At 37.9% G+C, this 12,372-nt stretch overlaps 1 protein-coding gene across 1 annotated transcript; it reads left to right on the top strand.

The window, feature by feature from the left end:
- Positions 1-7,554: 7,554 nt before the first annotated feature.
- On the top strand, positions 7,555-8,345 carry LOC145577976 (uncharacterized). The gene is made up of 2 exons (XM_081635389.1): positions 7,555-7,867; positions 8,017-8,345. Exons 1-2 carry the CDS (start codon positions 7,555-7,557, stop codon positions 8,343-8,345), a joined length of 642 nt encoding a protein of 213 aa, XP_081491515.1.
- Positions 8,346-12,372: the final 4,027 nt, after the last annotated feature.

Below are 12,372 nucleotides of genomic sequence, written 5' to 3'. Positions count from 1 at the left end.
TTTTCCATTTTTATAATTCACTTTAGTTCTCGATTGGTTTTTACGAGTTTTTCATATTTTTAGTTGATAATTCATAATTTTAGTTTTAGTTTTACCTTGCTACGCTTTCTCTCTTTGTTTTATTTGTGTTTTGTAGGTGAATAATCAAGTCAATTTGCTCATTTTGGGACTGCCATGTTTGTAGGCATCATCTCGAGTGTAATGACGATGGGGATGCTCGGGAGCGCGGAGTTTGATCAAGCAAGCGAAGGAGCCAAAGCCTAATGCATCGCACAGGGGTGCGCGCGCGGCATAGGGGTGCGTGCGCGCAGATCCAGCTGTGCGCGCGCGCGGCTAGGCTGTGCGTGCGCACGGCCTGTGCGGCCCCCTTCGCTCGATTTTTCTTATTTATAGCTTTTGACTTTCTTTTTGAGGACGACTTAACTTTGTTCTAGAGAGAGAATTTTTCCAAAAATAGTAGAGAGAGAAAGTGGAGAGAGAAGCTTAAGATTTACTTGTTTGTACTTGAATTTGATCTTAGATTTCAATTTGATCTTGAAATTCCTTCTTCAATTCAATGAATGTTTGTAAGATTTCTTTCCCTTGATTTACTTTTAATGCAATTCGTTCTAATTTCTTGGATTTTGATTGAGATTACATTCCTTGCTTTAGAATTTGTTGATTGATTGATTTTCTTTTGATTAAGCTTTAAATGAATATGAATTTGATTGAATTTGTTTTGTTTCTTAATTTCACCATGTTTAGTGAGTAGATTAATTGCTAGGGAGAAAGGGAAGCATGCTTGATTGACGATTTTTGCTAGTCGATGATGCTAAATTGATTTGAATGGTGCAATTAAATTGGTTGACATAGTTGTGCATGTGATTAATTAGATTAGGAGTGATCAACCTATAAGATTAATCTAGATTGCATTGCAAATTTCAATGACATGAACCCTTGATTTGAGAATTGCTTTAATTGATTGAATTTTATTGTGATTTTCCTATTTAGCCATTCATAGTGAGCCCTAGCTTGGCTTATAGGAGATAGCCCTTGAATTCCTTTAATTGCAACTATTGTTTGTCCTTTGCAATGTTTGAATTGATTGAGTGATCCTTCAATTAGCATAATCATTGAGCTTGCATGTGGAACCTATATCCCTAGTGTTTAGTATATTGAATTTCTCGATTTATCTAGTTTTCTCGATACCTTTGTTACCAACCGCATCTTCCCACAATTTTCGAAGTAGCTTGACCTAGGCTATAGCTTACACCTACTCATTCCCTTAGGTTCGACCCTTGACTTACCATATACTCGTATTAGGTTGGTCGAGTGTTTATAAATTTTCTTTGGCTCTAGTAAAGGGTAGAGAACGACCTACATTTTCCTCGTGTCATATGGAGACAACATAGAGTTCACAACTACCTCGCGCGAACTTGAATTGCTTAAGCAAGAGGAAGAAGAAGGCTTTATTGACTTCTTTTCCAGGTGGTGATCAAATGTTGCTCTTCTTTCACAAGGACCTCCGGATCATGAACTTGTCCCAAAGTTCTTAGACAATATGTCTCCACCATACAAGTGCCATTTACAATACCTTGGTTTAGACACATTTCAGAAAGTCTATACTGTGGGAACATTAATTGAAAGAGACTTGATAAATGAAACCATGAAACATACAGATGGACTAGATTTTTAGAAAAGATTTCGCCTACGTTGGGAACGGACAAAGCTCGAAGATACAATCTCAAGAAGTTGTCAACAATTAAAGATGTAGCACCTTAGGTCTTGTTTTGTTTCTTTTTCTTTTGTTTTCTTTATGATGGACTAAGAGATTCATGATGTCTAATCTACTTATTATATACTCTTATTAATTAATGAATAAACATTATATTTTCAAGTACGTCTATTTTGTTCTCTTTTCGATCTCTTTGTTGTTATTATCTTGAATTAAATGAAATACACCTATAAACAGGCAATATCAAAAAAGGCATACATACTCAGCACTTTAAGAATCTTGATTAGCTCTGGCTTACAAGATTTACCGAATGAAAAAAGGCCTCTCTTTTGGCCCTGATAAATCATATTTATATAGGGTTCTTAGGCACGTTTATGTTGGTTTTTATACCTTTTTCTTAGATTTTTGGTCGATTTTAGGGTCATATTTCCATAAGCCATCATTTATCGCACTATTAAGCTCTTTTTGTGTTTTTCTTAATGTTTCAGGTGATTTTATAGTCATTTCGACGCTTTCAAAGTGTTTGGAGATGATTCAGATGATATTTGAATGGAAATCGATGGATCGAGTTCATTATGTATCGAGTTCATTGATTGAGGGATTTATGCTCATGAATGTTGTCTATAAGGGTTTTATGCATGGGAAATGAATATAGCATCCTTAAGGATCGATATGCACTTTTCGGAATTGAATTTGAGTTAGAAATAAAGGAAAATGAATGTTTCCAAAGTATCATAAAGGACCCTTGTGCACTGTTTCAGCCATAACCCGGGTTTTACAGATCAAATGGAATAGATTCAAGTTAGGTTGGAAACTAGACTTGAAGAGCTTTCCAATGATAGGTTTCACGCCTTCATGCAATTCTTATATTGTGAGTTACAACCTTCCAAAGTCGGTCCTGCTAATCTGCCAGTCAAGCGCCCAGCCATCGGGCGATGGAACTGCCGCACACACGAGCCTATAAAGCTGCTTGGCCCGATGGAAATCCATCGGCCAATGGTCGTAGTCGCAGCTCTTGATCATTCGACCATCGGCCACCCATCGGGCGATGGGTCTGGCACGCGGAGCCTTGGGTTATTCGACCTCCACCAACTTTGATCCTCCAAGCGACCAATCACAAGATGAATTTTGTTATTTTTATTTCCTTATTTTGTTTTATTTATTTATTTTATATAGGATTAGGTTTAATATAATTACTTGAGATGGTTTTATTTTCTTCTCTTATGCTTTATTTTCTAAAAACAACGCTTCTTTAGTTTTCTCTCCATTGTTGAACCCTAGTTTTATTCTCCATTAATTCAATCATCGAGGTATTTCGTTTATTCTTTTCGTTCTTTATTTATTTTATTATTTATGAATTCAAGTCTGTTTTTCACTTTTATTTTGTTTCTTTCAATTATGAGTGAGTAGTTGCTTTTTAGGGTTAAGTGAGGGAAGCCATGTTTATACCTTGATAATTTGTGCATAATTATTTATAAATTTATGAATTACGGTTTGAATAATTCCAATTGGTTTGTGCTTTATTGTTTGATTCATGTAATTGGCCAATATCATGAGTTAATTATTTAGCTAATAAAAATTAGAATTGAAAGATCATATTTTTAGAGGCTTAATTACAATTGGCGAATATGATTATGTTAGCGACCGAACTACATATGTTAATTCGTAAGTGTTAATTCCCGACGTAGGATTAACAAGTACTTTAATTATTTGACCTAGTTTGTTTATTAGTGAATTGTTTGCATTTCTTGGATTGGTATAAGCATGATGGACCGAACGTAGTTAATTGATTTGAGAACAACCTAGAACTTTATGTATTTGAGAACAACATTTTTTTCATTTTCATCCTAGTTTAGTTAATTGATCATCAAATTCTTCTTCGTTTATTAACATAGTTTATAATAATTGGGAAAAAACTAATAGAACCTGTCTTCCTATGGGATTCGACCCGTATTTGCTAAGTCTCTGCTAACAACAGACACCATGCACTTGCGGTATTACTTTTGATTCATCATGTTTTTTGCGCCGTTGCCGGGGAGACGGCTAGATTCTATTAGTTTTAGTTTGATTGTTTGAATTGTTTCCATTGTCCGATTGGAACTTCTAGTTTCAATTCGGACATTCTCATTGTTTTCTCTTCTTTTTGTTTATGCCCAGGTCAAAACGAAAAGGTGACTTGATCCCTATGGATCCGGACTTGGATAAGACCCTTAGGCAACTCAAAAAGCAGGGAAATGAAAGCAGAAAAAGACCCACTCATAGAAAAACTCTACAACACAGTCTGACATACAAAAAGAGATGACTGATAATAGGTCTCTTAATTCTTTCGGGGTACCATCCCAAGATAGCATTCCAACGGGTCTTAAAATGCTAGAAATCATTGTAGAGAACTTTGAAATTAAACCTCCATTGCTCAGTATGGTTCGACAAAATCAGTTTAGTGGTCATCCTACTAACGAGCCAATTAATCACTTGAAGCGAGTTCAACAACTATGTTCCACTATTAATCACAAAGGAGTCACTCAAGATCAATTGAAAGTGATGTTGTTCGGATTTTCCCTTCACGATAGAGCTCAAAAGTGGTTGAATACTGTTAAGGAGACTGAGTGGAGCAAGATTTCTCAGGCATTCCTCAAAGAGTATTTCCCTCCTGAAAAAACTGAAAAGATTCAGCACCAAATAACAACATATTCTGAGGAGTCAGGGGAATCTCTTAGGGAATCATGGGATAGATTCCTAAATCTTCAACTATCATGTCCGCATCACAATTTTGAGAAGTGGAATCTTGTTCGTATTTTCTATAACAGACTAGAACCCGAGACTAAATGTATTATTGACTCTGCAGCAGGTGGTGTGTTCCTTGACAAAACGATCAAGGAAGGGTATGATTTTCTTGCAAATCTTGCAGCCAACCATTTTTCTTCACCAAGAATTCGAACTAAGAAAGGGAAAAAGGAAGTAGAAGCTTATTCACTCATGGCATCTCAAATGGCTCAATTAACTGCAAACATTGAAGCATTACAGGGCACTCAAGACTCTTCTCTTTTATCTGTTAATTTTATATCCTCTCAACCTCTGCAAACTAACTTTTTTGTGAATTATGTGGTATACAGGATCACTTTTGATATCAATGTACTCAGAATTCTCATGACATCAATCAGATGGAGCAGGTGAATGCCTTTCAACAAAGGTAACCAAATGACCCATATTCTAACACATTCAATCCAGGTTGGAGGAATCATCCCTACCTTTCATACAAAAGCAATAATGTTCAAAATCCTCAACTGCATCAACAATGGTCACAACCTCAGCAATAGTTGCAAGGCCTCTACCCCATCAACAACGAGCTTCTCATCACGGTCCTCAAGGATTTGTTAGGCCGCCTCAACAACAACATTCTCAAGGCAATGCTAGCACTCAAGAGCCGACTATGTCTAACCTCATGAGAATGATGACATCCATGAAGCAAAGCACTGAAGGTAGCATCAAGGAGTTGAAAAATACGACAAAGCATTTGGAGAACCAACTCGCACAAGTAGCAGGTACCAACATCTAAAGGCAACCTGGCCACTTACCGGGACAACCCGTCCCAAAGAGACCGCCAATGCTATCACTACTCGTAGTGGTGTTAGCTATGAAGGGCCCCAAATGCCTATTGATGATGTGAATCTTGAGAAAGAGAAGAGTGATGTAGCAGAGAAGACCTTGGATGATGTTCCCACCTAGAAGGATGGGAAAACTAAAACAAGTGATAGGTTCCAAGCCTCCATTTATCGAGCCAAAGCTACCATTCCAACATCGGATACAAAAGACCAAGGTAGATCAACAATTTAGTAAGTTCTTGAATATGGTCAAAAACCTTGAGGTAACCGTTCCTTTTTACTAATTTAGTCTCTCAGGTTCCAATGTATGCAAAGTTTTTAAAGGAAATGATTACTAAGAAGAAAGACTTTGGTGGTGTAGAAACAGTCGCTCTAACTGCAGAGTGTAGTGCTATATTGCAAAATAAATCCCCACCTAAGCTTAAGGACCCTGGTAGTTTTTCCATCCCATGTCATGTAGGTGCATTATTCATTCATAAAGCTTTATGTGACTTAGATGCTAGTGTGTCTGTTATGCCTCTTTCTGTTAGTAACATGTTGAACATAGGAGCTTTAAAACGCACATGAATCACCTTGCAAACGACGGATTGTTCTATAAAATACCTTTTAGGTGTATTGGAGGATGTCCCCAATCGAGTTGGGAAATTTTTTATTCCTGTTGACTTTTTAGTTCTGGATATGGTGGAGGATAGAAATATCCCAATAATTTTGGGTAGACCTTTCTTATGTACTGCAGGTGCTGTTATTGATGTCAATTTTGGGTCTCTTAATTTGTCTATTGGTGATGATACAGTGACTTTTACTCCAACTAATATAATGCGATGAAGTCTCCTATGCTTGAGAATACTTGTTGTAAGATTGATGTGCTTGATGAGATTGTAAAAGATGATACACTTCGTGAGTTAGCTAATGATCCATTAGAAGCTATTCTCACCTTGGAGGTTTCCGAAGGAGAAGGAGATGCAGAGATTACTCCTTGATTCGTGACTTGGATTTCCCTAACACTAAGGGGTTTAAGGTAATGGAAACTGTTTGTTCTACTTCTAAGTCACAAGTAAAAAAGGTAAAGTTGAAACCTTTGCCTTCCCACCTTAAATATGCATTTCTTAATGATAATGATGAATTCCCTGTGATTGTTAGTGCTAAACTCGATGGTAACCAACTTTCTAAACTTTTGACTGTGCTTTGCATGCATAAAAGGCAATCGAGTATAGTATTGATGATCTTACAGGGATAAGTCCTAATTTTTGTATGCATAGAATTAATTTGAAAGAGAATCATCGCCCTTATATCCAACCACAACGTCGATTGAATCCTGATATGCAAGAGGTGGTGAAGAAAGAGGTAATAAAACTTTTTAACTTGGGCAGCATTTACCCATCTCAGATTCTAAGTGGGTGAGCTCAGTACAAGTCGTTCCTAAGAAAGGAGGGAAAACAGTTGTTAAAAATGATAAGAATAAACTAATTCCTACTCTTGTTGTCACAGGTTGGCGTATGTGTATCGATTATCGCAGGTTGAATACGGCCACCTTAAAAGATCACTTCCCTTTACCTTTTTATAGATCAAATGCTTGAAAGATTAGCAAAACATAGTTTTTTCTATTACTTGGATGGATATTAAAGTCTCTTTCAGATTCCCATTCATCAAGAAGATCGAGAGAAGATGACATTCACATGCCTCTATGGTACTTTTTCTTATCGCAGAATGCCATTTGGGTTGTGTAACGCCCCTGCGACGTTTCAAAGATGTATGATGTCCATTTTCTCTGATTTTATTGAGTACATCATGGAGGTATTTATGGATGATTTCAGTGTCTATGGTTCTAACTTTGATATGTGCTTCAATAATTCTTCTAAGGTGCTTAAACGTTGTACCGACGTCAATTTGATCTTGAATTGGGAAAAGTGCCACTTCATGGTCAATGAAGGAGTGGTACTTGGTCATCTTATTTCTGATTGTGGCATCCAAGTTGACAATGCAAAAATTGAGGTAATTGAGAAACTTAACCCTCGCGTGAATGTCAAGGGAGTGAGAAGTTTTCTCGGTCATGCGGGATTTTTTTGCCGATTTATAAAAGATTTTTCAAAAATGGCGAAACCCCTCACTCAATTGTTGCTTAAGGATGCCACATTTGAGTTTATTGATGCTTGTATGGAGTCTTTCAACAGGATTAAGGAGGCATTGATAATTTCTCCAATCATACAACCTCCGTATTAGGATTTGCCATTCGAGATCATGTGTGATGCGAGTGACTATGCTGTGAGAGCCGTGCTTGGACAACGAAAGAACAAGGTTTTACATGCCATATACTATGCTAGTAAAACTTTGGATGAGGCTCAGATGAATTATGCCACTACTGAAAAAGAGCTCCTAGCTATTGTGTATGCTCTTGGCAAGATTCGAACATACCTCATTGGTTCAAAATTAATTGTCCACACTGACCTTGCCGCTTTGAAGTATCTCCTAGCAAAGAAAGAGGCTAAACCGAGGCTCATTCAATGGATTTTTCTCCTTCAAGAGTTCGATTTAGAGATTCGAGATAAAAAGGGTGCCGAGAACGTTGTTGTGGATCACCTCTCTCAATTGAGATTTCAATCTACTTCGAATATCCCTGTAGATGACTCTTTCCCTAATGATCATTTATTTTCTTTTTCTTCTATGTCTCCACGGTATATGATTTTGCTAATTTTTATGTAGATGGTTCACATCCTTTGGATTTGACATACCAACAACGTAAGAAGTTTTATCATGATGCTAAGCGATACTTTTGGGATGACCCTCATTTGTATCATAAGTGTGCCGACGGGATGTTTCGGAGATGTGTAGAAGATTGGGATACTCATGGTGTCCTTCATTGCCATAATCTACCTTCTAGTGGACATCTTGGTTCTATTGCAACAGCCTACCAAGTGCTTCAATGTGGCTTCTATTGGCCCTCATTATTAAAGGATGCTCGTGCCTTTTGTAATGCATGTGATGAGAGTCAAAGAACAGGAAATATATCGAAGAGGCAAGAGATGCCGTAAAATGGAATTCTTGAGGTCGAGCCTTTTGATGTGTGGGGCATTGATTTCATGGGACCATTCGCCTCCTCTAGTGGGAATAGATACATTTTGGTTGCCGTCGAATATGTCATTAAATGGGTCGAATCTATTGCATCGCCAACTAACGATTCAAAGGTCGTTATGACGTTATTTAAGAGGATCATCTTTCCGCGCTTCGAAGTTCCAAGAGTTGTCATTAGTGACAGTGGTTCTCACTTCCACCAACAAACTTTTAAGGCTCTTCTCAAGAAACATGGAGTTACCCACAAGGCCGACTTGGCCAATCATCCTCAAACGAGCGGCCAAGTTGAGGTGTCTAACCGACAAATCAAGAGAATCCTTGAAAAGGTAGTCAACAAATCCCGAAAATATTGGTTATTGAAGTTGGATGATACATTGTGGGCATTGCGAACAGCTTAAAAGACTCTGTTAGGGACAACTCCATATCGGTTGGTGTATGGCAAAGCATGTCATTTACCGGTCGAAATGGAATTTCTTTCACAATGGGCCGTCAAGGAAATTAATTTAGATCTAGAGAAGGCCGGTGAAGAGAGACTTTTTCAATTGAATGAGCTAGATGAAATTCGGCTCGATGCTTACGAGAACCATAGGATCTACAAGGAGCAAACGAAGAAGTTTCTTGATAATATGATCCAAAAACGAGAGTTTAAGATTGGCGACAAGGTGTTGTTCTATAACTCAAGACTTTGACTCTTTCATGGAAAGCTTAAGTCTAGATGGTCCGGGCCTTTCACAGTCACCGATATCAAAGCACATGGAGCCATTGAGGTTGCTAGCGAAAACGACACGAAATTCAAGGTAAATGGACAATGTTTGAATCTATATACCGAGGGTGCTTTTATCGGCAAATTGGAGACGATTTATCTCTCTGATCTACCAATTGATGCTTGATAATGAGGTAAGAAGTCGATCTCATGACTCTAAATGAGAGCTTATCGGGAGGCAATCTGATCCTAATTCTTTTTCCTTTTAATTTCTCTTTCTTTATTTTACTTATTTTTTTCATTATTTTTTATTTTATTTTATTTTTTTTATTCTTCTACTATTAATTTATTTTTAGCTCTCTTAGTTTTTTTTTTAGTTTCATTCTCTTTTTTGTTTTTAGTGTAATTTCGGTTTTGTTTTGTTTTTGTTTTACTTCACTAACTCTATTAACGTTCTTTGTTATTTTATTTTTAGTGAAGGTATTTATTTTATTTTATTTTATTTAAAAAGAAAGGAAGCAGGAGCAGCCAGCATCAGGCACCAGCACGCACAGCCAGCGGCAGGCCAGCGCCCGCTAGGCCGAGCTTCCCCTAGCTACGTAAACATGCCGCCTAGGCCGCTGGAAATTCAGCTCCCGTTGGTTTTAGCACCCAGGCAGCCTTCAAACAATCCAAAAAAAAAAAACGAAAAAAAAAGAAAAACAGATTCCTACGCTGCTACAGCTCTTCACGCATCCCAAGAAAGCCCCCTTCTCTCTCCACCAGCGCACCACCGAGCCATCGGACAGCCTTCACACCTCCACGAAAATAAAAAGAAAAGAGAAGAACTCTAATTCTTTCAAGGTTGGGGCTTTTTGATTTTCTTTCTCAATTGGGTGAATATGTTGGAATTGCAATTCAAGTGATGTTTAATTTGAGGTGATCAATAACAAATTTGTCTTCATTGCACAAGAATAGGTATTATTTTCAATTTTCCATCCAACTTCCCTTCTTGAATTGTTCACATTCATATAAAAATTTGAAATTTTTCCTCTTGTATAATATTATTGAACTGTTGTTGATTTTGTGGTGATTAATTGTGATTGAACATTGATATTTGGTTGTTGGTTGATTGGAAGTGATTCTACTTTAGATTTTGAAATTGGGATTACTAGTGTTGGTTGGAGTATTTTGTGCTTATTGCTATTTGATTGTGAAATTGCATCATGAGGACCAAAAAACCCACTAGTTTTCACCCAAAATTCACTCATTCTCCATTTGCACCACTAAGATCCACTCCCACAAAGAGAAACCCACCTCAAAAAGCAAGAGCCCCACCTTCAAAGAAGCATCCTAAGCCACAACAAAAATCTACCACACTACCACATAAATCCCCACCACCCACTTCTCATACCAACCCAGCTTCCACTTCTCACCCTTCCTCAAGTTTGAGTAAAGAAGCCCTTGGTTTTTCACTTCAAGACCGAAAAATCAAACCAAAACTTCGTTATTCACATGACGATGGTAAGAAGCTTGGGGTTGACGATTGTTTACAAGAAATAGGTCGAAGGTGTGGATGGTCAAAAGTTCTTAATTTGAAGGAAGAGGTTTATCCGGATTTGGTTGTTGAGTTTCTTACTTCTTTGGTAGTGTCTTATAATGGTGACCTATCTTTTTCTCTTTGGTAGTGTCTGATAATGGTGACATATCTTTTTCTCTTAATTTGAAACTGAGCAAAAACAGGGACCCAATGAACGCATCGAATGATGATGATGGACAACAAGGAGGCAAATCAAAAGGAGCTTAACGGTGGGATCAACACCACTCCTTCATGAGAGCGCGGCTCGTGAGCGTAAAAGCTAGAACTTGGAGAATCCGCTTCCTTGCATCTTGAGCTTTCCTATTGCCATAAGCTTGCTCAAAAAGCATCTTCCACCTTAGTATTCCACCAATATCAAGACTCGGACCTCGTACAATACCTACAACCATGAAAAGAGAGCAAATAAAGGAGAAAAGACTAGAAAAACCATAGAAATGCACAAAAACACAAAATAAGAGAGCAAAGATAAAACAAAGAGCAAATGCATAAAACTAAGCATTTATTAAGAAGGAAAGCTATGAAAATAAGGTAAAAACGACCCAAATACTCATCAAATGGGTGCCATTTATGACACCCATCAGCGCGGTGCCTGCTGCTGTGTAATTTTTCTTGGTTTTTTTTCGTATTTCGCTACTTAGTATGCTGTATTTTCGTTGACGAAGAAGAGATTTTTATTTTTAAAGTGGTCGGGCCCCCTTGAGGGGTTGCCTATGGATCCTTTAATGGAATCAGGCCAAACGTAGCTCTAACGGGTCTTGAACACATGCAATTAAGCATAAACATTCTTGAGTTGATCAAAATTGGTTAAATCGTGGAAACCATTGCCATCCATGTCTACTATTGTGCCGCTCTGCCAAATAAAATAGACTTTACAATGTATGGACTTGACAAGTTTGGTTTAAATTTTCCTCTTGGATCCAACACATTTTGACGAAGTGCCTTAAGAACTAAATCTCCTTCTTTGATATTCCTAGTCTTGACTAAATGCCGCAAGAAGCAGCAGTGAGCTGTTCTTGCGAGGCAGGCCCAGCCAAAAGCCAAGGCGCCATTGCAGCATGCCTTGAGGTCCAAGCCTAGGGGCATGCCATGCATATGGGTTTGTTGAGGCTTGCTTGCTCACCAAGGGGAGGGTTTGTGGTCCTTACCTACTCCCTCCGACATGTTGACACGTGTCATTTGACTATTACGTAGCTAATTTAATTTAATTTTGTATTAAATTAATAGCTTACTATTCTCACTATATCATTTCTCCCACATGGAAAGATGATAGGAATTTTTGGTAGCCTTTGTCTATAAATACCAACTTTAGGAGTCGGGATTATTTACTTGATTTGAACTCAATAAGCCATCTCCCAATAGGTGAGAAAACCTTTAAGTTCGTAATACTTTAGTCTTTCTTGGTCTAGCCCAGACTAAGCTTTGGGGTAGGGGTCGTACGGGTCGAGTCTCGAGGGTATGAGACGTTAGAGGCTTGCGCATTTGCAGGGATCGTGCTTTCAAGTCTGAGCTCTAAGAAATAGGAAGCACGCGTCAAGGGTAATTTTGGCTTTCTTTTTCTTTTTAATTAATTATGTTATTGATTATGTTGTTAATTAATTAATATGCATGTTTTAGTTGCTTTAATTTATGTGCGGGTCTTGGGGATGGGTTTTAGTTCCGTGTGGTGTCGGAAATCACGAAACTTAACAGCGGTAGCAGAGTCTCG

The sequence above is a fragment of the Chenopodium album genome, chromosome 14 (genome assembly GCF_948465745.1).
Source record: "Chenopodium album chromosome 14, dcCheAlbu1.1, whole genome shotgun sequence".
Lineage (NCBI taxonomy): Eukaryota > Viridiplantae > Streptophyta > Magnoliopsida > Caryophyllales > Amaranthaceae > Chenopodium > Chenopodium album.
The sequence above is the reverse complement of the archived record's forward strand: the minus strand, read 5'-3'. Positions and strand labels throughout refer to the sequence as shown.

Bases quoted from the DNA above. Each gene is read 5' to 3' on its own strand.
- LOC145577976 (XM_081635389.1), top strand. From the start codon at position 7,555: ATGTGTGATGCGAGTGACTATGCTGTGAGAGCCGTGCTTGGACAACGA. The intron at 7,868-8,016 runs GTGCCGAGAACG...ATTTTTATGTAG, and splicing joins AGAGATTCGAGATAAAAAGG to ATGGTTCACATCCTTTGGAT.